A 25,784-nucleotide genomic window follows, 5' to 3' on the forward strand; every position below is an offset into this window, starting at 1 on the left:
GGTTTTGATTTAATTTATTGTCACATGTATCTAAGTACAATGAAAAGCTTTGTTTGCAAGCAGTACATGCAGATAAGAGTAAACAAGGACATATAGATCATAGATTGAAAAAAGACTTGGACAGAGTAAGGTACACACCACACAGGAAATGCACTAGGCAAGATCATGTTAACAAGATCAGCATTATTTGAAATTAGAGAGTCCGTTCATCAGTCTAATGGTCAATGCTCAATACTCAATGGTCTGAGCAATGAAGGCAAGCATGCCATGAATCTTCTTAACCATGAACTGCTGCAGTCCCAGATTGCCATTAGGGAAGGAGTTCTAGGATTTTGACCCAGCAACACTGAAGGAACAGTGAGGTATTTCCATGTCAGGGTGGTGAATGGCTTGGAGGGGAACTTGAAGGTGCCCTTGTCCTTCTAGATGGAAGTGGTTGTGGGTTTGGAAAGTGATTGTCAATGGTATTGGGCCTCAGAGCATAAAAATCCGCAATGTCCCAAAATGATTCATTCGGAATGAAGAAAATTAATCCTCCTGCAGAAAGATTTATGTGTTCATTGTCACCATTCAAACTGCAAGTTCCCTTTCTTTATAATCATGCTGTTCAGACTGTTGTAATGCACCTCCAGGGCAAATGGGACTTGAACCTTCTGGTCTAGAAATAGTGATAATACCAGTGTACCACAAGATCCTCTTGCCCATGAAAACATAAGAAGATACAGCAGAAGTAGGCTGTTCAGCCCCTCAAACTTGCCCTGACACTCTATAAAATCATAGCTGATCTGCACCAGGCCTCAACTTCCCCTTTTGTGCCAGCTCATCATAGCCCTCCTCAATATTTCAAAATCTATCTACTTCTTCTTTAAACACTTTAAGTAAGCTCGCCTCCACAACACTCTAGGCTAGAAAATTCCAGACATTCTCTCACCTCTCCCAGAGGAAATTCCTTCGCGCCTCAGTTGTAAATGAGTGCCCCCTTATTCTGTAACTATGTCCCCTAGTTTGACATTCTCCAACTGACGGAAACATCTTCTCAACATTCACCCTGTCAGGCCCCCTCAGAATCTTCTTTGTTTTAATAAGATCACCACTCATTCTTCTAAACTGTAATGAGTAAAGGCTAAAGTTGTTTAGCATTCTTGATAAGTCAACCTCTTCATCCCAAGAATTAGCCTAGTGAGTCTCTTATGAATAGCCTCCAAAGCAAGTACATCCTTTCTTAAATACAGTTAGAATAAGACTTCCCTAGTTTTAAACTCCCATTCCCAAGTGGTCCTATTTACCTTCTTAATAATTTGCTGCACCAGTTTGCTAACTTCTTGTGGTTCATGCAAAAGAACACCCAGATCCATCTGTGATGCATACTTGTAGTATCCCCAATACTATGAGCTTCTATCTTGTGCAATAACCTTCTAATGTGTCACCTTATCAAATACATTCTAGAAATCCAAATGCACTACATACCCGTTCCTGTTTGTCATATCCTCAAAGAACTCCAGCAAATTTGTCAAATTCGATTTCCCTTTTCAATCCATTCAATCATGGCTGATAAGTTTCTCAACCCCAATCTCTCACTTTCACCCCATAACCCTTGATCCCCTTGATACTCAAGAATGTATCTTTCTCAGTCTTAAATGTACTCAGTGACCTAGCCTCCACAACTTTCTGCGACAATGAATTCCATAGGTTCGCCACTCTCTGGTTGAAGAAGTTTCTCCTAAACGGTCTTTCCTTTACTCTAAGGCTGTGCCCTCCGGTCCTAGTCTCTCCTACTAATGGAAACATCTTCCCAATCTCCACTCTGTCCAGTCCATTCAGTATTCTGTATGTTTCAATTAGATCCTCCTGCATCCTTCTAAACTCCATCGAGTATAAACCCAGAGTCCTCAAACATTCCTCATATGTTAAGCTTTTCATTCCTTGGACCATTCTCGTGAACCTCCTCTAAACACGCTCCAGGGCCAGTACACCCCTCCTGAGATATGGGGCCCAAAACTGAGCACAATACTCTAAATGTGGTCTGACCAGAGCCTTATAGGGCCTCAGAAATACATGTCTGTTTTTATATTCAAGTTCTGTCAAAATAAATGCCATTATTGCATTTGTCTTCTTAACTACTAACTCAATCTGTAAGTTTACCTTGAGAAAATCCTGGGCTAGAACTCCCAAGTCTCTTTGCATTTTAGACTTCTGAATTTTCTCCCCATTTAGAAAATGTTCCACGCCTCTATTCTTCCTACCAAAGTGTATGACATCACACTTTCCCACATTATACTCCATCTGCCACTTCTTTTCCTACTCTCCTAACCTGCCCAAATCCTTCTGCAGCCTCCCCGCCTCCTCAATGCTACCTGTCCCTCTACCTATCTTTGTATAGTCTGCAAACTTAGCCAGAATGCCCTCAGTTCCTTCATCTAGATCATTAATGTATGAAGTGAAAAGTTGTGATCCCAATGCTGAGCCTTGTGGAACACCACTTGTCACTGGCTGCCATCCTGAGAAGGACTCTTTGATCCCCACTCTCTGCTTTCTGTCAGCCAGCTAAGCTTCTATCCGTGCTAGTACATTGCCTCTCAGGCCATGGGCCCTTATCTTACTCAGTAGCCTCCTGTGTGCCATCTTGTCAAAGGCCTTCTTGAAGTCCAGATAGATAACATCCATTGGCTCTCCTTGGTCTAACCTGGCAGATTTGTCAGGCATGACCTCTCCTTGATGAAACCATGCTGACTTTGCCCTATTTTACCATACAATTCCAAGTATTCAGAAATCTTATTCTTCACAATGGACACTAAAATTTTCTGAAAAACAGATGTTAGGCTAACTGGCCTATGGGTCCCTGCTCTCTGTTTCCCTCCCCTTCCCAATTAAATGTTGGTCAAAATTTAACAAAAATAGACAAAAAGGACCTCCTGACAACAACAACACTCTGCATGCAGACCCCACCCTTAGGCTGATCTGAGTGACCAATAGCTGCAGTGGTCCCAGCAGTGCCACTATCTCAGGAGAAAGCATTGCTGGTACTGCAGGCACCCTGTAAATGGAAGATCCTCTCCTGCTCACCTCTGTAAATGAAACATCACCTGCCTACTCCTGCCCGCCTGCATATCAGTGTGTTCTGATATAAGCAGTATATTATCAGGGCAAGTTGAACTGTAATAGGTTTGATTGACCCTTGTTTATTTAGATATGTTGTTCAGGCTGAGCCCACCCAGACACCCCTAACTATAATGTGAGCTCAGGATGAATGGGAAGATGGTGGACTGGGCACATCAGCCTATTTTGTATGCTGTCCACCTGCCAAAAAGGCCAGCTGAGGCACCTAATATCCAGCCCAGTTTTTCTGAAAGAGTTAGAGGCCACAACAATAACAGTCTGCTGTCCAGGTTTGGCTCCCAATATTATTCATTCAAAGGTTGATTTGCCAACTCCACAGTTAGATGTATCCCTGGAGGATTCATCACATGATCTCCCATCAGTAATGGCCCCTTGCCCCATTCTCCCCTGCTTGTTGCCCAACTAATCTGTTCCCAAAAACACCAACTATTCCCACAGCACAATACCCTCCTTTAACCAAAATAAACCAAGCACATTGATTTGTCAAACAGCCAATATGCCCAGCTAATAATTGAAAGGGCTGGAAGGAAATGGAAAATAAAAGCCTATAATATGTTTAATCTGCAAATTGTCTCCTAATCTTGCTGGTAGGAACATCCCAGAAATTAATTCTTGGGGAATCCAGGACAGGTCTGAAATGTTGGCAATCCCAGGATTGAAGTACAATCAATTTGTACCTCACTGACTCCTTCCTAAACATGTGTGTGAAGGAGACCAAAATTCTTGGATTCCAACTCTCTTTTGCATTAATCTGATATGATTGTATGCTACAGGAATGGTTAAGGTAATGAGGTATTTGTGAACACACAGAAATTAATTTTTAAATCATTAGATTGAGAAATCATTGTTTAAATAATGAGAACTGTGAACAAATTTAGAATTAGAATTAGATTTAATGTCACATGTACTCAAGTACAAGATACAGGAATACAGTGAAAAATGTACAGTGTCAATGGCACCATTTTAGGTACAAAGATACCTCGGTGCAAAATTTTAGGTATAAATTAGAAAAATGATCAAATAAAGTTAAAAGATCAGCACCATAATCCTTATAAAGCTCGGTGCAAAGATACGGAGGTACAAATTCGCACTGCCTTAACTCTCCATCACCAATTGGAGGTAAGTAGAGGGAACAAAAAGAAGAAAAAGAAAAGAAACAAAAAGAAGAAAAGAAACAGACGGAGTGCATATGCTCCAGTTTAGCAGCCTATTCTGCCATCAAAAAGAATTTAATCCCAATCTATGTCAGACCTGTTGGTGTGAATCAGGTAATTATTTAATACTGCATGCCATCAGAAATAAATATCTGTAAGTATAATATCTTCATATCAACATCCTGCATCCCTAATGAGAACATCCATTCTTTACAATGTTAAAAATCACACAACACCAGGTTATAGTCCAACAGGTTTAATTGGAAGCACACTAGCTTTCAGAGCGACGCTCCTTTGAATCATTCTTTACAATGTACACCTTCAGAGCACAATTAATCCAGTTGTTTTCCAATGTTGTACACCAACACTTTCACCGTTACTAAGTGTGAATTTTGTTTAATGATGTGTTCTTTTTCCTTTCCATCTCCTATCCATCTTGTAATGTATTGATGCAATCCTTCCCCATCCACCATTCCGTTCCTTGGTTAACCACTCCATTCTCTTTGCCCTCCTTTCCCACGTACCTTGTGTACACAGGACAAGCAATTTTTCGACAACGTGTCTCTGCTGATCCAAGGTTCACTGGAAGGAGAGTTAACCCTCATGGACAACCTCTCAGGTTCTGTCTGCCATAACTACGCCATCTCCCAGCAAAACAAATGCTGTGCTGAGAAACAGGTTAATAATTCTAGCTTCTCTACCAAAGTCCCTTGTTCAGATCGGGAACCTAAGAATGGCTCAAAAGACGAAGGCTAAATGAGGCAAAGGGAATCCATTGATGAGGATACAACAGGTGCTTTGCAAAAGTGTCATTCTGGTTAATACATTATGAAGGGCATTTTTCCTGACTGCAATCAGTCTTATTCTGCATGAGTGGACATTTAGGGAGTGTACTTACATTAATAGGCATCATATGGGAAATATTTCTATCTATCTCCCCACTTCGTAAAGACCAACTTTTCAATGTGAGTTGGGAGCCGATGAATTCCGAGAGCCACTTTGCTCTCACAGTCCTACTTTGAACATCAGGTGACCTCATTGACAATGAGATGAGTTCATCATCTAGAGTCTGCAGTATGAATGCCTCCGGGTGTTAAGTGGTATCAGTGAGTGGCAGCAGCCATATTGGAGCCTGCTGTCACCTTTCTGCAGACAGTGCCAATAGCATCCATGGCAACGAAAGGGTCGTGTAGGTTTGAACACAGAGCTGAACTGCAACTGGCACAAGAGAGTCCAGAAAGGTCAGTCTTGAATAAATGGTGGGATTGTTTCTGGTGACCCAACAGCGAATTCAAAGATGAATTCACAAAGATGACTTGTGCACCAGACTGTTTGGCCTCACCGAATTAGAGATTTCAAAATTTCAAGCTTATTAAAGAACTGAAGGAATAGCTTTTTTCTCAGCTCTGAGTATTTCCTATTCCATGATTCTTGTGTTAAACTGTCCCAGTGGCGTTAGGAACCCCAGACAAGCTCTAACTTTGCAAATTTTAAATCCTGTCCCCATCAGGTCAGGCTCCTCAACTCTTTTGGAAGTGTGTCACCTACTGAAGGAAATGAAAGAATGTGCCCTCAAGGATCATCTGCCTTATACTTTAACATTTAAAAATTCTTAAAGAAAAAGGTGGCTGACTTTAGACAGTGGTTTTACAACCTCACCACATTCCAAAGCCCTTTAAAGCCAATGATCTTGAAACACACTCATGGCTGTATTTAGGGAAATTTCTCATAGTAAAGCTCCTCAAGCAGCAGTGTAATCAATAACCACAAAATCAGTTTCCTCGTCATATTGGTTGGGGGGATAAATATTGACCAAAGAGATTGCTAATGTTGCTCTTCAAAGTAGGTGTGGGATCTCTTATATAAACCAGAGAGAGCAGGCAGGGCCTCCTAAAATGTTAACTGATGACAGCATCCAGGCACTGGGGTGCTCAGTTCTGTATGGGCTTTACAATATGGCATTTGTGTTCAAGCCTGTGGTGGGACTCAAATCCAGAGTTTCCTGACTCCGAGGCATGCCTGCTATCATGCCTGTGGCAAGATGCATGGACGTCTCAGAGAGAGAAAGGCCAGGATTTGAAGTTGAAAGACAGGCCACTTATTACTTTTTGCTGTGTTCTGCCCAATCGTGCGAGACAATTGTTAGAAGAACTCCAGTGCACCTGGCAACAATATTCACATCTTGAGCAGAATGAGTTTGCCAGATGTTGGAGCTGGGGCAAAGCTAGGCCTATTCAGCTGGATGGGCAAGTATTCAGGTTTTGGAGAGATTCCACTTCTCTGCTATGTGAGCAGTATTCCATTTTTGGACAGCTTTGGACTGCACAGAGAATTATAAATCCCGAACAGGGGACTCAACTGGGATGAGGATGATGCCTTGAAATTCTGTTGCACATTCATCAGTCTTACAGCTAATTGCAACATTTCTTGGTCATGTTCTTGCACTGTAGGAGATTATAGGACCTGACCCTGCCAACAAGGCGCATCATCCATTGGCTGCATTTAATGTGCCTCCAAGTCCTTGTTATGCATTATTCAGCCACTGAGAATCCCAGCTGGTAGTGTGAAATTGGTCCAGAATCTCTTCACTTGCTCAGTATTGGAGGTGTAAGAACAGAGGGATATTTTGCCCCGTGGAAATGTCTCTATGTGGGAGTCTCTCCTATGTTCCAGTGGAGACATGGATTGGAAAGTATTACACACAGTAGTCCTATGTGTTAATTTTGCCTGGTTCCTCATCATAATCAAGTATCAAAACTCCTAAATGTTCCTTTTCTTCTATATCCAGAAGTGGTATCACACATAGCTGAATGACTTCTTCCATCAGCAAATCACCTGTGACAGTTTTCACCTATGAACTACCACCATTACATCCCCCATATTTCCAATTGTTCAATTAATGTGCAGAGCATAAGGACAATGCAGGTGAAGGTGATGGAGTGGCAGGGAGAGAGCTAAATTGGTTAGGGAGATAGGGCATTCTGCCTTGCCCACCTAGCCCCCACCTCCACCCGAGCTTACATACTCACAGCCTAATTGTCTATTTTGTGGCTCTGGGAGTTTGTAGACCACGTCTATGTTGGTTGTGGGTTTTGCACCCCCTTTTTAGTTATTTGAGAAACCTTTTGTGTTTTTGGTTGCACTTTAGCCCCACGCTACTGCTCTTTGGGCACCCAGTGTCGGCAGATCAGAGGATCTGCTCCTGGATCTGCTTTTGGGCCTGACCAAGCTAGTTACAAACAGGTCCAGGCAGCTGGCTGTGGAGCGGATCGTATCTGTCCACTGTCTGCCCCTCTTCCACAGCTACAGTTGTGCCTGGGTATCCTTGAAGAAGGAGCATATGGTGTCCACCAGTGCACTTAACGGCTTTAGAGAGAGAGAGAGAGAGATGGGCACTGCAGGGGTAGAATGCTTCATCTCTCCATCCACCTCCATTTTGCTTTAGCTCGCTACCTCTGTCCTTTGAACAACTGGAAACATAGGTGATGCAATAGTTGACAATTGCCATAGGTGATTTGTCAACAGAAAAAGCCATTTAGTTGTATGTAATAGAAATTTTGGATACATAAAAATAGGAATATTTTTGAGTTTGGATACTCCATTACCATGAGAGACCTGGCAAAATTATTACAGAATATCCAACTTAGAGCCTACCAAGAGACAAGTGGTGTTGCCACTGGCGTAACTCAACTTGGTGTAAAAGTGGTTCACTTTACTTAAAATAGAGTCAGCCTAAGATGCAAACTTCCAATCTTACACTTGTAGACCACCTAATCCTGTCTAGTAGGGAACAAAAAAAGTAAAACTTTGTTATATAGTGCCTTTCACAATCTTGGGATGTCCCACTTTTCATGACAGCAAATAAAGTAATGCTGAATGGAGTTGTCATGTAGGAAAAAGACAGGAGTTGAAATTGCTGTTTTAGGATAAAAGGACATAACAATACAATCTTTGGGTATGGTACCAATACATACAGGTTAAGGAGCTTCTAGGATCAATCATAGGACTGAATAGATCTGGGTAGGTAGCATTAGAGTGGCTTCAGTTTGTAATCACACCCTTACGCAATAGGATTCAGATTCCTGCACTCATTGCTGTTCAGTGATTCCTGCTGGGACATGTGTGTTGTGTGGGTGAACTGGACAGTCCCTATGTTAAAAAAGAAGCCTACAGACATTTTCAGTGTAGACTCACACAAGGGAAAGTCAGCTTCCTCGGCAATGGTTGGCACCCTTCGAAGAGAAGACAAAAGGAGAAATTTTAAAAAGGTTCTCTTTAGTATTTCAGTCTCATTACCTTCAGCTATAACAGTGAGTGTGTTTTAATACTTTTTGTCACCCCCTTCCTTACTTCTATTGAGATATAATAGTCAATTTGTTGTTTTGGATGTTAGATTGTTGGGGGAGGGGAAAGGAAATTACCAAAACAATTGATTCTACATAAAGGAAACTTTTATATTTCATGTTTTCAAATCCTAGGCCTAAAGCTTGCCCAGTCCAAGCCTTAGAGGTCTTGTCTTAAAGTTAACTGAGGTTCCTGATCTGGAGATGGAATTATTTGCCTTGCATTGTTTGTTGTTGTAATACTATTTCCTTTTACCTTCTGCTGGGCTCAATGGTCATGTTGAGATTTGTCAGAGACTGGTGCCATCTTAATGTGATTAATTTAATACTTTCAGTTCTCACAGGCCCCAGACCATACTGCATCCAAATCACTTTGAATATTGGATATTGCACACAGCACGAAACCAGACATGAATGATTATAGTTTCTCAGACTGACCTAACCAGGTAAAGGACTCACCCTGAAGGTCGTGATTGAAGGTAGACAGATAACTTGCTACCAGCTCTCCACGATTAACCTATTCTCTCGTCATTGACAGTAACGTATCTCCTTTAACTACTGAATAGATTCACATGCCATTGATTGTTTTGGTAAGGCACAAGAAAATGTAAATTATTTCAGTGAAAACATTTAAAGGAATGCCTTCAAGCAAAACAGTGTATTTGAAATTCTAATTTTTGTAATTTCTTCTTCACGGCTACCTCATGAGGAAGAAAGGTCCATTCTTCACAGGTTAATGTTACCTTGACGAGAACTCTGCCAGAAACAATAATGGGACATGCAATGAGCAATTTTTGTTCAGTACTAGCATGTCCGGGCCTGGTGAAACTTGATACAATATACTTTCACGTTGCTAACATAGTTTTTTTGGGCATTGGGGTAGGAAGGAGGAAAGTATGGGGAAGGATGTGATATTAGTTATTTTCAATACCATGTGACAATGTAAAATGGGTGACATTGTTTGGGTAGCCTGTTTCACATTTCTCCTGATGGAAACTGAACTGTTTCTCTCTGTAACCCATTAAAGCCAACTTTCATTCCCCACTACTTTATTTGCATTGAACCAGAATACCTGAGATCTCCCTTGTCTTGTGATTCACCCACTCATTCAATAGCCTTGTCTACCACTTGAGAAAACAGCAAAGTATAATAAGTCACATTACAACTGAAACAGTTCCTGGGTACAGCAGATAAATTACCACAGAATCATGCAATACCAGCCATGCCTGCAACGGCTCTATGAAAGAATTATCTAATCAGTCCAACTCCTCCCCTGTTTCCCAATAACTCTACAAACTTTTCATTTTTAAGCATCATATATCAAATTCCTTTCTTTAAGTGAACCTCTTCATTTCAGGTAGTATAATCCAGATTATTTGCTTTGTAGATTGCATTGTATCAGGTGGCAACAATGGAAGCCAAAAGTAAGAACTGTTATTGTCTATTGCTGAAAAAATAGAGGTGTTGTTGAAGTTTTTGTCTTGCATTCACGGGAAGGGCGGGCAATAGTAGTTGTTTCCTGACCTGGTTCTGCACAGCCACGCCTTGATCAATCAGAATTCACTTGCCAACCAATCAGCAGTTTTCCACATGGTAGGTAAATTGATCTTCCTTTTGAATTTGATTTTCTTGTGTGTATCCTGATGAATGTAAGATGAAACACTTTGAGAGCATATCTCTTTTTCTAGTAATACTCAAGTTCTGTGCTACCAAGTGACTAACTGTAATTGTGTTGCTAAAGGTTTACCTTTGATCCGGAGAACTTGCCATGACTTACTCATAAAGGTAGCAAGGTAGAGTACATATCGCTACAGCTGGTTAGGCGGTGACAGGTTACATCTGGGACTATTTCACTCAGTCTCATTCATCCTATCTGGTTGAATTGCAATCCCTATGTACATGGCTATATACCTGGGAAAATGGCAATGCCTCTTGTCCATTGAAAATGGAAACTGCATTTGAAAACAGGGAGTGAGACTGGGAAGAGTGAACTTAGTGTATGTCAGTATTGGTGTCAAATCAATGAATGGGATTAAAAAGCGACATTCAGATGAAGCTCCATCATGTCCAATTTCGTGTTCTCCCCATTTTAACAGTTTAGAAGCATTCTATTCATGAATTTAGTTCAGACTTATGCCACCTCCCATTCTCAGACTCCAGCAAGGAACTCACAGGCTATGGCTGTAGCAAACGTGTTTTATTTTGGGTCCAGAATTCTGGGTTTGATGATTGTTTCTGTAGAACAGCACATTCCATGCCATGCAATAGTATCAAAAGTCCCAGAGCAGTTTTCAAGGTTTTTGTATATTTTTATGCTGAGCTACCAAATCTCAGCCAAGGCATCTCTGGGGAGTCTCCAGTTGGCCTTTGCTGCACATATTTTGAGTTTTTGGGAGGGGCAAGGTTCACCCAGGTGTGAACTCCTGATTTCTGGGACTGTTGAATAGTGCCTACACATGACTGACAGTGAGGATATACTGGACGATGCTGTCCTTGTCGAGAGTGTGGTGCTGGAAAAGCACAGCATGTCAGGCATCATCCGAGGAGCAGGAGAATCAATGTTTCAGGCATAAGCCCTTGATCAGGCAGCCCAGTGATGAGTGCTGCTTGGGGTCACATGTGAAAAATGGGCAATTAACATTGGTGGAACTGACCTCATCGTCAACTGGAGAGCGAGAGTGTAAGTTAATCAGTAAAATTATGCTATTTGTGATGCAAGAACTATGCCTTTTAATACAAAATGAAAACAATTTTGTAGACAGAGTAATTGCATTGACTGCATCACAGCTGATTTTTGACAGTGAAATGAGCTTGTGTATGTGTGTGATGCATAAGTAGTATTTAATTCAATGATGTTAATGTTCATTTATTTACTGACTTGCTTTTCTCTCTGCATGCTGACTAATCTGATATGGTATAGCTTGAATATAGTGATATGTAATATGTAATGATACTGTATAGCTTACTAGCAGCATGTTTGGTAAGAATCACTGCCTTAAATCTGATTATTCTTTATCTTGTCAAGGTATGAGCAGGGTGTTTGATTAGACAAGCCCTCACAAAGGGGCCACAAGATGATCTGGTTAATCCTTATCATGAAAACAAAAATGCTGGAGATCACAACAGGTCACGCAGCATCCGTGAAGAAACAAAAAGCTAACATTTCAAGTCTAGGTGACTCTTCATCAGAGCTGAATTGAAGTGTGGAGGAGCCAGCATTTATGCTAAAGTGGAAGGGGTGAGGTTGGAGTGCTGGGGGAGAAGGGATATTGATAGTTTAGATTAAATGATCAGAATATGGGAATGGCAGAACAATGGTGTGTCTAACTGCCAGACTAGGAAGAACAGACAGTCCCACTTGGGTGGGGGGATGGGGAGAGAAGACGTGGTGAGAGAGAAACTATGTTCTTGTCATTCTCACATTCCGACCACTTATAGAGATGTACAGCATGGAAACAGACCCTTCGGTCCAACCCATCCATGCCAACCACATATCCCAACCCAATCTAGTCCCACCTGCCAGCACCCGGCCCATATCCCTCCAAACCCTTCCTATTCATATACCCATCCAAATACCTCTTAAATGTTGCAATTGTACCAGCCTTCACCACTTCCTCTGGCAGCTCATTCCATACACGTACCACCCTCTGTGTGAAAAAGTTGCCCCTTAGGTTTCTTTTATATCTTTCCCCTCTCACCCTAAACCTTTGCTCTCTAGTCTGGACTCCCTCACTCCAGGGAAGAGACTTTGTCTATTTATCCTATCCATGCTCCTCATAATTTTGTAAACCTCTATAAGGTCACCCCTCAGCCTCCGATGCTCCAGGGAAAACAGCCCCAGCCTGTTCAGCCTCTCCCTGTAGCTCAGATCCTCCAACCCTGGCAACATCCTTGTAAATCTTTTCTGAACCCTTTCAAGTTTCACAACATCCTGCCAATAGAGAATTGCAAGCAATATTCCAACAGTGGTCTAACCAATGTCCTGTACAGCAGCAACATGACCTCCCAACTCCTGTAGTCAATACTCTGACCTATAAAGGAAAGCATACCAAACGCCTTCTTCACTAGCCTATCTACCTGTGACTCCACTTTCAAGGAGCTATGAACCTGCACTCCAAGGTCTCTTTGTTCAGCAACACTCCCTAGGACCTTACCATTAAGTGTATAAGTCCTGCTAAGATTTTCTTTCCCAGAATGCAGCACCTCACGTTTACTCCATCTGCCACTTCTCACCTCACCTGTGACTATCGATGATACAAATGCCACTTAATCTGAGCTATCAACATCCTTGCTGCCCCACTACTTCAACCTCCCCAGTATTGCAGTCACATCAGCTCTGATGAAGAGTCATCTAGACTCTAAACATTAGCTTGCTGTCTCTCAATGGATGCTCTCTGACCCACAGTGATCTCCAACATTTTTTGTTTTTGGTGAAGATTCCAGTGCCTGCAGTGATTTGATCCAACATTGTGTTTAATCCTTGTCAAGAGTGTGAAAGCAGGGAAGGTCAGGCAGCATCTGAGGAGCAGGAGATCCTGCTGGCATACAATTCCAAATTAAATCAGTCATTGCTCTTAAACATTTGAATTTAAGTGACCACAGAATAACTTGGTGCTTGCAGATTGCGGGTAAATTTATTGTTGACGGCTGATAGGAAGGATTGAAACTGAAAGGTTCACTCACAATCTCAGATTTTTGTTCCATGTTTACTCTTGCTAAAATGTGTTGGAGCTCACAGCGTTATTCCAAAATTGCCCGAGCAACCTCAGTTTTGTCTTGAATTGAAAAGAGCTTCAAGTATCCCGATTGTTGTAGCAGTAATAAGACTGTATAGGGAGGAAGGTAAATCTTCATCACCCTCAATTAGGCAGAGGAATCAGTTATTCTAGAATTTGTCCAATTGTCACTTCCACAGCAGGAGTTTTCTGAAGCAGAGGTATGGACGATAAATGACCCGTGCTACTCTCCACTTGTTTCCTCACGATGCTGTGATTCTCTGTTTTTTAACCTGTGCAGAAGTGCAGGGGTTGAACCAAATATGGTTTGTCTTTTGGTAAAAGTTAGTGATTGTTGCGATTATAGAGCATGCCTGTTTCCCGTGAGGCATTTACAGGAGCTTTCAGCAGTGTGTACTTGTAATTGCAGAGTTCAAGAGGCACAAAGATCTCTCAACAGAGTCCACATTGAGCAGTGAATAAAAACAGCAACTAAACACATTTATTATTTATTTAACACTGCAGTAATTGTTTCAGACATGTATTTGGATGGACAGGCAATTTTTCCTCTTCATCATAACCATAACGATGACAGGCTCCTCTTTCCCACTCGATTTATATACATTTAAGGAAGATTAACAGAAATGTTAATATACCATTGCACTTGGCTAAGCATGTGCTCAAGCTTGAAATACCCAGCAGTTATTGGTTTCTACCTTTCTTCCTCTACTGATGATGCACTTAGCATCATCCTCTGTGGATTGTAGAATCAATTGCGCACCAATTGCACAACCAGTTTGTACAGAAAGGCTGCAGTATGCACTTTCAAACACTCAAGTTAATACATTGAAGTTCACCCAAGACGAAGCTGGTCTGTTTTACATTTTAGATTACATTACAGTGTGGAAACAGGCCCTTCGGCCCAACAAGTCCACACCTGCCCGCTGAAGCGTAACCCACCCATACCCCTACATTTACCCCTTACCTAACACTACTGGCAATTTAGCATGGCCAATTCACCTGACCTGCACATCTTTGTGACTGTGGGAGGAAACCGGAGCACCCAGAGGAAACCCACGCAGACACGGGGAGAACGTGCAAACTCCACACAGTCAGTCGCCTGAGGCAGGAACTACATCTAGCAGTTCCATCACTTGCTGGTTGGCTGAGCAGACTCTTATGGTGTCTATGGCAATTCCACAATGGTTTTTACTGTATTTTATCTGATGAAAGTCAAAGTTAAAGTCAGTTTAAGGGATGCCACTCATGTAGGTAGGCCAGCAGTTATCAGTGTAGCCCTGCAAATGGGGAAGATTAACGGCAGGAAGGGTTTCTGGTTGCAAAAGCACCCACCTATCCAAAAGAAAGATGGTTGATGATGAATAAGGCATTTGGTATGCTTTCCTTTATTGGTCAGAACATCGAGTACAGGAGTTGGGAGGTCATGTTACAGCTGTACAGGACATTGGTTAGGCCACTTTTGGAATATTGTGTACAATCCTGGTTTTCCATTCTACAGGTAGGATGTTGTGAAACTTGAAAGGCTTCAGAATGATTCACAAGGATGTTGCCAGGTTTGGAGATTTTGAGCTATAGGGAGAGGCTGAATAGGCTGGGGCTGTTTTCATTGGAGCATCAGAGGCTGAGGGGTGACCTTACAGAGGTATATAAAATCATGAGGAGCACGGATAAGATAAATAGATAAGGTCTTTTCCCTGGATTGGGGAGTCTGGATTGAGCACTGGTTAGGGTGAGAGGGAAAGATTTAAAAGGGACCTAAGGGCCAATTTTTTTCACGCAAAGGGTGGTGCATATATGGAATGAGCTGCCACTGGAAGTGGTGGAGGCTAGTACAATTACAGCATTTAAATGGCATCTGGATGGGTATATGATTAGGAAGGGTTTGGAGGGATATGGGCCAAGTGCTGGCAAATGGGATTAGATTAATTTAGGGTGCCTGGTCAGTATGGATGAGTTAGACCAAAGGGTTTGTTTCCATGCTGTACACCTCCATGACTGTATGACTGTAAATACGTGCCAACAAGGGTTCCAATTGTGTGAAGTAGGTCCAGTCAATGTGAGAGATGCCATTTATTTTCTCAGAGGGTGCTGATGTTATTCTGATTAAATCTTATTCCAGACTTTATGTAGATGATTACACATCTTTTCAAATGATTTTCTTTGAAAGACCAAAAGTATAATTCTTGATCTCAGTTCACCTGAATAATGAACTGGGATCCATGACATTTGGTCTTGCCACCTCCAGAGTTTTAACATCTAATTTCCCTCCTGCAACCACCCTGCCCAAGCAAAGAGCCTTTAATTGCCACTGTTCCTCTATTCTAGTATTTTTCCAATAAGTGATGCAGTGGCTTGGTAGGACAGAATGTAAATGATACTGAGAAGGGCGATATGTTTCTGAAGCTTTTTCTTCTGGCCTTGCTCTCATCAGGGAAATACAAGGATGGCAAATTTCAAATGAGAACAACAATTCACATTACAGGAAAAGAGGGTACTGCTTGGTTGGTCTGTGAAGTTACTCCCTGGTTTCCTTGCAGTAATGTCTGGGAGACTCCAGGACAATCCTGGCAGCATTGTTCCCTCAAAGGTGCTCTTGACACAGCCATCACAAATGTATTGCATAGGGACAACTTGTTTGCAAACAATGCCCCCTTTAAGGTGTGTGCATGAACCTCTGAGTATAACTCTTAAAGGGACTGCACAGTATAACCAGCCAGCTGCGCACTGCCGACAGAAGCTCAGGGGAACCTCAATGAGTGACCCATTCCAAACTCTGTCCAATTTTAATTGGCCCAAGATCTGTCACAGGAAGAATAGTCACTTGGTGCATCATAAAGTGGGAGCTGCCAATACTAAGGAACCTTACTCCAGCAATAGCCCTTAAACCTTAGCAAAACATTTGTTACCCATTCTGTATTGAACTGAGTGGCCAACTCGGCTATTTCAGAGGGCCAGTGTGGTCGGGAGTCACATGTAGGCCAGACTGGGTAAGGACAACAGATTCCCCTCAAGGACATGAATAAACCAGATTTTATTTTCCTTAAAAGTATTTAATTGATGATCATTCCATGGACATTATCACTGATAATTAGCCAAAATCAGATTTAAATTCAGCCAAATTAAATTCCACCTGCAACCTTTCAGCATTAATCCGAAGCCTCTGGATCACAGTGATGTTACTGCTCTCCATCACCTTAACAGAAAAGTGAAAAGAGGGAAATGGACTAAACTAACACCGCACACTAGCATTGTCTGCAGCTGAGATGAGTACAAAGGAATCAATTTATCTGTTCTCTTTTTTTGCCAAATGGGGATTTAAAGTGAGCCTTTCCAAAACCCTGTGGGATATGATCTGTATCCTTTTTTTCATCATGACTGTAAGTGCATTTTTCCCTTTATCACCAGCTCATTTCTCTCAGAATACCATTAGCAGGCTCTGAATTTTTTCAATTGGAGATCTCCACGACTGAAGCAAATGGGTAGGGATAGTTTTCAAAGGAATGTGGGAGATTTTCAGAACAGCTGCAATGTAATTGAATGTGTATGCAAGCCCATGGAGATGAATAGCCTACCCCCTTTTTGTAATGTTACTTGGAATGTGTGCCGGCAGACTGGGAGAGTGTGTTTGCATTTTTAAATAGTTTCACACTTTAAGGCAGTATTGTCTGCTCTTTTGGAGTCTCACCTCTATTTTCAAGCAGCTGATGGACTCCCAAGTGCACTTTTAAAACAACAAGGGGAAGGAAAATGGATCCCTTTCCAGAACTAAATTGAACCCAGGAAATTATTTACAAGGCTTGTAGTCAACTAAACTTTGATTGGCAGTCCCAATCGAAGCACTGGCCAGCAAGCCCCTTAATAATATCCCATCAGTGGGATAACATGCTGGGAAAGAATTTGGGGAGAATAAACTGGGGTTGGAAAACAAAATGAGTGTCCAGATGCTGTAGTGGACCTGTACTTAAAAACCTGCTACCACTCTGAGAGAGTACTGGTAAGTGAGTGTGCAGACTGTGAGGTGTAAAGTCCATCTATGAACTGTTGTCCTAGTTTCTCACAACTGGTCGTCTCTCCCCTGTTTTAGATCCCTCTAGCTGAGATGGAGGCTGTTTCTCTGACGTCTGATATTCAGTCTGAGAAATCGTGGTCGTTAGCACTGACGGATGACTCTTTACCCGATGATGCTAACGTATTTTTACTAAATACGCTGGAAAGCAATGTACATACTTCACACCTGTACTCCACTTACAACAGGGCTCGAAATACTCATCCAGTTAACTGTATCTTATCCATTTATAATGCACTCAAAAGAACAAACCTGCACCAAACTCTGATTGACCTCCACCTCAGTACTTCGTCATTCTAGGGTTTGAAACAATTAGCACATCATTCTCATGCTGTTTGAAGTCAGCACCAAAAACAAGAGGAGACAAAACACACGGTTAAAAGCTGTCCTTTGAAAGGCTTTATGCAACAGCACTTAAAATCATCAGCTCAAATTCTAGCCCTGTTTGTAAATTCCACATCGCATGGTCCTTGCTGCAGAAAAAGGATTCAAAGCACTTCATACTAGGGCTTCCTAAATGTGCGTGTGTTTAGATGTTGGGAATGAATGAGGAGTTACAATTTTGTGGTCACAAGACCCAAGATAGAAATGGCTGTCATTGAAATTGAATCAACTTACAACATCCTTGCTCCCATTCTAACAAAGGGGCCATGCTAATTCCAGGCCTTGAAGTCAGGTCACAGTGTGAAAACATTTGGGAAGCATTAACTTATACTTTCATTCCTTATGTCCTGTAAACTCAGTTGGAGTGCAAGGGGACCTGTGCATATTATTTTCCCTCATATTCACTGCCCAAAACCAGGTATGACCCACAGAGTTACGACCTCTACCATGGATTGGACAAGGAAGCAGGTCCCTAACACAAAGCAGCCAGAAACACCAACTGGACCCATACTGACCACCAACCAACTGAGCTGCTGTGGCAATGTGTAACTTTATGTGCATATTATATCCTGGAGCTACACAGTGAGAGCAGAGAACCCAACACAAGGCTGACCAGAAAGGTCTCCCACTGTTACCTCCTGTCATCAGCATGTGTTGGAAGGATTCAGAGGTGCATACTCACCCTGTTTGCCTACATTATGAACATATTTTCTAAGACTGTTCCTCTATACCTTTGTGGAGGTCTGTTACTGATGAGATAGTAGACTCACAATTGACTCAACATCTAAATGCTTTCCAAACACTCAAAATGTTGCTGTATAGGCATCACACCCAGTTATGCCTTAAAAATTGATTGGCTATAAGTTGCTTTAGGTTAAGAGTTATATTTAATATGTTTAGCCTTGTTTGGAGCTGGCTTGAGCACTGACTGTGTGTTGGTGTTATTGATCAATTATCTCTGCAGTTTATGAGTACACTGACTCTGACAAAACACCGTATAAAGTAAACCTGCCTGAGCTCTCACAGTTTGGCTCAGTTATTGCACTGTACATGTCTGTATATTTTATGGCTGAAATTAAACAGACGTTCATAGTCCTGCATTACTGAATAATTGCACCTCAGTAGAGTCACCAGTTCAGATTATACATATTCGAGCAATTTCATTGCAAAACCTCCTACAAATTTGCAGTCAAGCAGCCTTTTTCTTCTAACTAATGAGCAAAATTGTTCAAAGAAAATGATCAAGTTTTTGATTAATGGCCTGTCGATTTTTCTACCAGTTTTCTCGCCACAGTGTTAGGGAGCTTAATCTTTAACTCCTACAAACTCGACAGCAATCCTGGAGGGATGCATCCCAAGCTGCTCCTTATTAATTTTCAGCCCAGCACTGTGAGCATAACAATTAGGTTTAGTATCCCAGAGCCAAGTGGCAGCACAGAATGAGCCCCTAATCCTGGAACAATTCAGAGAATGCTGGCGAAACTCAACAGGTGTGGCAGCATCTTTTGAGTCTGGTATGACTCTGAATCCTGGTCCCTGCTGGGAAGTCTCAGACTTGCTGAGTACTATACTGGATTGCCCAATGGTGGACCAATTGTTGGAGATCAGACCATCATTTCTTGTGCAGATTTGCACATGATGGTCTGGGAAGGACCCAACACCCATGGAATTCCCTGCATGAGTCACCACCTTCAGGAGAGGGAGGGAGCAAACTCCAGATAAGGGAAGAATAGAAAGGAATCAGGAGAGGAGAATAAAGAGCAAATTATAAGTCAGAGGACAGGTCAAAAGAGTGGCTAATGCATTCAGCTTCCAAAGTTTTATTTGTAGAGGTACAGAGAACAAGAGCGAAAAGGTTATGTTGAACTTGAATAAAACATTAATTGAGTTAAGTACTGCATCCTTGGAGCAAAGAAGGCTGAGTGGAGATCTAATTGAAGTCTTTAAAATCATAAAGATGCAGAGCTGGGTGAGGGCCCAGATTTAAAGTAAAAAGAAGACAAAGCAACATGAGGAGAAATGTTTTCACACAACGAGTGGTTACAGTCTGGATTCTACTGCCCAAGAGTGTAATGAGGGCAGGTTCAACTGAAGAGAGTTAGACCGTGATTTGACAGGGAAGTGTGCATCACTATTGGGAGAAGATAAGTGAATGGCATTCAGTGAGATGCTCTACTCCTCTGACAATTCTCTGCACACAACACTCTTGAGATCAGTAAATGTTGTTAAAAAGATTTTCCATCTTTTTGAAGGTGGCGTCTCCTTGCTGAATTCTGGATCCACAATTGATGGTAGCCACCCACCCACCATTTCAAACATTCTTGAGCTATGATAACAAGCGTCAGCCAGTCTTCAATGATGAAGGCATCTCCTCTGGACAGCAAGCAGGGGAAAGAAACCTCTCTGAGGTGCAGAGGTCAGGCATTAGATGCATCCTGTGCCCCCTGTCTGGAATCATCTAGCCTCTCTTCCTGGTTCTATGATGGATAAATTGACTGATATTGTGGAACCAGCAACAAAGGATGCTTCAAACATTTATTCCAAGAAACATAAATCACTTTCATAAAGAATGAGCTAAATATTCTGAGATTATAAGGTGATGATTACTACAGAGAAACAGAGTTTAGAATATTGATGACAAATTCTAATCTTTTCAATTTGTTAAGCCTGAATGATAAGTCCCAAGCTAAGCTTTCTAGTCAGAGACTGTATTGTGTCAGTCATTCATGAATGTCCTGCACTTTACAAAACCACAAAAAGGATGTTGTAAAACTATTGACACCTAACAACACTCTAGGCATTTAAAACTAAACATAAAATATTACACTTTATGAATGATCTATGGGCATCAAATTATTTTATTGGGTTGTTTTGCATTGATTTTGGTGGGAAATGCACAAAGGAAGAGTATTTCTAGCCCTGATATTTATATAAAACCATCTGCTCCTCTCCGTTGCCCAAGCATTCGACATTTCCAGGCTGATGTGTAGACTAATGCTTTCAACTGTCGCGCAACAGTTCCTTTATCTCAAGCCAACATTTCTGGATCTTGTATCTGTCTTCTGTTAGGTCTGCCTGTGCTTCTTGTTGATGTCATCCCATCATTGACTGTCTCTCCATGGTACAGTGGCACAGAAGTGCTATTGTGCTATCTCGTAGCCATTGCCTATGACAATGAATACTATTCCCATCATGCCTCATGCAAGAGCATGTGATTAAGGGTTTCCATTGGCTCCAGTAGCCAATTTATTTGGAATTAATGGGTTGTGTTAAACAGAGAAATGTGTACATATGCAATTCTTCTTATTAATGTCATGGCACAGATGTACAATGGCAGATACATGTGAACAAAAATAGCATTCAATGTTTGCAAGTATTATTGTTCACACGATGCTTTATCCAAAATGGGGGGGATGACTATTAAATGTATTTTTCTAGTTCTTCTGTATTTTTGCTGTATATTTTAACAATTTTATAGGTTAAAGCTTCTCAGTCTGGCCTGAAAGACAGGACAAGTTTTTTATGAAGAAGTGGGAGAAGTTAATGAAGCATTGTCACCTCTACTGCCCCTTCTCTTAGACATTTTCACCCTTGGTCCAAAATATGGCTTCAAGAATCAGTTCATCATTAAACCATAATGCTGCAATGGAAGGTCTCGCCTGCTGTCAACAGTGGGTAAAGTCAAGCATAGGCTTGGTTGTGATGTTACGCTGTGGTCAGAGAGCCCTATCTTCTTCCCGGTTCATACATGAACATCTGGTTGAATCAGATACCTGAGAGCAACTAGCCCATATGAAATCAGCTCCTGTATGGAGTCACATCTTGAGGACTGGAGAGAATTGACTTAAGTGCAAAATGGTTCATTTTGGACAAAGTTTTGCTGAATATATTCCAAAATAAGGCCACAAAGCTGAAACCTGATCTGATAACTAAACTGAATTGGATAATCAAATGGTTAAAATGAAGATGCATGGGATAGCCATTACAGAAGGAGTGTTTTCATGGAAAGAAGTAGCATGGAGTATCCTGGAATTGGTTTAGGGACCAAGACACATTGGGGTTAGCACTTTTTAATCTAAAGAATGGAAAGCACCATCTATCACATTGGGTCAACTAACACCAATGGAAGGAAGTTACCGTTTAAGCCGTGGAGGTAACCATTTTGCCAGTTTTTCTCTGACTGGCCTTCCTGTGCAAAGCCAGCATTGAGTCAAGTGTTTGGTTGATGGCTTCTTTGGCTTCTCCACAATTCTGCTGGATTCTAGCAGCCCAGCACATTCTCTTTAGCCCAACCCTTTGTAGACAAAGGCCATTTTGTGGAAAGCATTAAAAATATTAACTTCTTCATCTACAGCATTTCATTGAAATCTAACCTGCACCCCAGTCATTGATTCTAATTCATGCAACTTCAGTTTTATTCTGAAGTGACGTAAACAAGGAGAAGAGAACCACTTGGGGTAGGAATTTGTCTTGGCCATTCAGGCAAAAGACCACCAGTGACTTCAATAGAACTCATTATCTGGCAGTCATGGTTTAATGACGGGCAAGGCAAGTTTCTCAGCCATTGTTTTGATTCTAAATTTTAATTTTCCCCAGATTTTCATTTACAGCATATTTTTACTCATCACCCTTCGCTGTCAAGTATAGCTTTCCTGATTTGTGTGATAGCTCCTATCAGTAACTTCAAGAAATTGCTGGTGAAAACGGCTAATCACCTGTAGTCATTCACTTGAAGACACTGTATTTAGGAACAAAGAATACTGCACATATGCAGAGAGGATGATATGTTTGCATGAAGCAGCTGACTGATGGAATTGGCATTGTCATGGTTTGTCTACTCACAGAGTGCCCAGTATTGTGACCTATCGATCTGTGACACATGACTGTCTGTTTTGTGTTGCAGCATAATGAGATTGTAATCCATTGCCTAATAGCAAAGTGATGTAACATGTCCTGCTCAAATGTTTTAAACTTTCTCTTTTTGTTTTGTTGCATTTCTGTTGCTGTTACTGTAGGATGTTTCTGTGTGTCAATGACCTTCTGCATGAGTGTGTTTCATATTATCAGCAGCTCAGCTTTGTTCCGTTCTCATCCTGTTCTGTTCCTATGAGCCTTATGGCGCCCTTTCTGTCTGCAGGCTGAGCAAATCCAAGAACAGGAGGCAAAGGAAAAGATCCCAGAGGAGAACCTGCTGACTGTGAGGAAGCCTTTTGTGGGTCGAACACACTCACTGCCCAATGACAGCTACATGTTTCAGCCTGTCGACCCCGCTCCCTTGCAGGGTCTACAGAGATCAGAGAGCAGTCACAGGTTACAATCAGGTATGTCTCATGCATCGGTACGAAGTGGAAGTGATGTGGTTAATTATCAGCCACTCATTTGATCTACTCAATGCAACAACTGACTATGTTCAACAGTTCTGGCAAAGGGAATTTTAGTTGAAAATCAATCATATTTTCTGCATTAATCCAGCCCTCAAAATCCTCACCAATGGGGGAGTCCAGCTCATCACTGCATTTGCACAATTTTCAGCCAGAAATGGGCAGCATGGTGGTTAGCACTGCTGCCTCACAGGGACAGAGACCTGCGTTCAATTCCAGCCCAGGGCGACAGTCTGTGTGGAGCTTGCACATTCTCTTTGTGTCTGCTTGGGTTTCTGCTGGGTGCTTCTGTTTCATCCCACAGTTCAAAGATCTATAGGTTGGGTGGATTGGGCATGCTAAATTGCTCATGGTATTAAGGAATGTGCAGGCTATGTGGATTAGCCATGGGAAATGGTTACAGGGATAAGGCAGGGGTGAGGGGCTGAGTGGGAAGCTCTTTGGAAGGTCAGTATGGACTGAATGGGTGCTTCAGCACTGTAGGGATTCTATGATTCTAAGTGGGTGGATGATTCTTGAGTCTTCACTCCCCTGGAGGCCCAGGATATTATAAATGCTGTGAGCCCCGACAAAATTCTGAGGACTTGTGCTCCACACCCAGCTGTGCCAAGCTGCTCCAGTGCAGCTACCATGTTGGCATCTACCCAGCAATGTAGAAGATTGCCCCAGTTTGTCAGGTTAACAGAAAACAAGACAAATCCAACCCAGCCAATTAGTCTGTCATCTGTAAAGTGATGGAAGGATTGTTAACAGTGCAATCAAGCAGCACCTACTCAGTGACGCCCAGTTTGAATTTCACCAGGGCCATTTGGCTCCTGACCTCATTACAGTCTTAGTTCAAATGTGGACAAAAGAGCTGGACTCCAGAGGTGAGTTGAAAGTGACAACCCTTGACGTCAAGGCACCATTACACTAAGTGTAACATCAGGGAGCCCTGGAAATAGTGAGGACTGCAGATGCTGGAAATCAGAGTCGAAAAGCGAGGCGCTGGTCGAGTAAAGAGCAGGAGAGTTACTCAAGGAGCCCTGGCAAAACTAAAATCATTGGGAATCTGGAGGCAACCTTCCATTGGTTGGAGTCATACATGATAAACAGGAAGATGATTGTTCGTGTTTGACGTGAGTTATCTCAGCTCAAGGTCATCTCTGTAGGAGTTTGAGCTGACAAGTGGCTAGTAACATTCACACAATCACCATCTCCAACAAAAGAATCTAACATTTACCCCTTGACATTCAATGGCATTACCATCGCTGAATCCCCCACTATCAACGTCCTGGGGTTACAATTTACCTGAAACTGAACAATAATAACTACAAGAACAAGAGACAAAGAATCCTGCAGTGAGTAACTCACCTCCTGACTCCCCAAAGCCTGTCCACCACCTACAAGACTTAAGTCAGGAGTGTGGTGGAATACTCCTCACTTGCCTGGATGGATGCAGCTCTGTCAACATTCAAGAATTTTGACACCACCCAGGACAAAGCAGCCCATTTGTTTGCCCACCAGTACTTATACTTACCTGAGTCCCCTGATTAATTTTCATCCAATAATTCTACTGATGACTGTGTATACACCTTGTAGGTTTAATTCACACTTTAGCTGGTAAACTGGTGAGACACTTGAGTACAGTACTAAGGGACAGCAGTTCTATTGTAGGTGCTGTTTCTTCAATGACTTGCTAAACTGTTAAACTTACAGGTAAATATAAAAACCACATGGCAATATGATCGTGGAACGTCTCCTGACAGATTCACCAATATTTATCTCTGAACCACACCATCAAAAACAGACAAATTTGTAATTTATCAGGTTGCTGGTTGTGAGTATGGCATTTTCCAAAATGCTCCCACATTTTCTACAAAATAATAATGATTACAATTCAAATATAATGTGATGCACTTCCAGATGTTAAACATTTGATGTAAATTCATGTTCTTTTGATCATTAATTAGTGAAAATATTTTATCATGCATAGGCAAACTTGATAAATAAGTGTCCAGTGGTTCAAACCTTGACAAATAACCATCACTGCTTATCTTTCCCCAGGTTCCACCACCTCAGTTCAATCTCAACCCACGGGGGCAACTGGCCACCTCCAGGTTCCCATTGGGTTGTTCCTTCCTGTCAGCCGTCAGAGCAGTTTTGATTCTGAAACTATCCCGAAGATTCCTCCCCCTCGGAGATCTGTGAGCACTCACAGAATGCTGCGAAGGCAGGTAAGTGTCAGCACCCGTAGGTCCAAGCTACCTCTACCCATCTGAAACCAAGATGTGGAAGCACAGGTTTTGGACTGGGATGGACAAAGTAGGAAGTCGCACAATACCAGGTTATAGTCCAATAGGTTGATTCAAAATCACAAGCTTTCAGAGAAATGCTCCCTCAAAAGCTTGTGATTTTGAATAAAACTGTCAGACAATAACCTGGTGTTGTGTGACTTCTGACTTGAAAAATGTGTTGCTGAAAAAGCACAGCAGGTCAGGCAGCATCCAAGGATCAGGAGAATCGACGTTTCGGGCATAAGCCCTTCTTCAGGAATGAGGAGGGTGTGCCAAGCAAGCTATGATAAAAGGTAGGGAGGACGGACTTGGGGGAGGGGCGTTGGG

The 25,784-nt window shown here is 42.0% G+C and overlaps 1 protein-coding gene across 7 annotated transcripts in view; it reads left to right on the forward strand.

Annotated features, from left to right (window-relative positions):
* The window catches only part of LOC122562009 (voltage-dependent T-type calcium channel subunit alpha-1G-like), a 304,845-nt gene that overhangs the window by 264,577 nt on the left and 14,484 nt on the right, over positions 1-25,784 (forward strand). For 4 of the 7 annotated variants that reach the window (XM_043714394.1, XM_043714395.1, XM_043714398.1 and 1 more), the window contains 4 exons: positions 4,809-4,949; positions 17,435-17,569; positions 22,938-23,121; positions 25,228-25,397. In XM_043714394.1, coding sequence (XP_043570329.1) covers positions 4,809-4,949; positions 17,435-17,569; positions 22,938-23,121; positions 25,228-25,397 — 630 coding nt within the window. Of the gene's footprint in view, positions 1-4,808; positions 4,950-8,949; positions 9,978-13,759; positions 14,278-17,434; positions 17,570-22,937; positions 23,122-25,227; positions 25,398-25,784 lie in introns of those variants that run through there. The other 3 variants (XM_043714393.1, XM_043714397.1, XM_043714396.1) reach the window with 3 other exon arrangements.

Source organism: Chiloscyllium plagiosum, chromosome 24 (genome assembly GCF_004010195.1).
Source record: "Chiloscyllium plagiosum isolate BGI_BamShark_2017 chromosome 24, ASM401019v2, whole genome shotgun sequence".
Lineage (NCBI taxonomy): Eukaryota > Metazoa > Chordata > Chondrichthyes > Orectolobiformes > Hemiscylliidae > Chiloscyllium > Chiloscyllium plagiosum.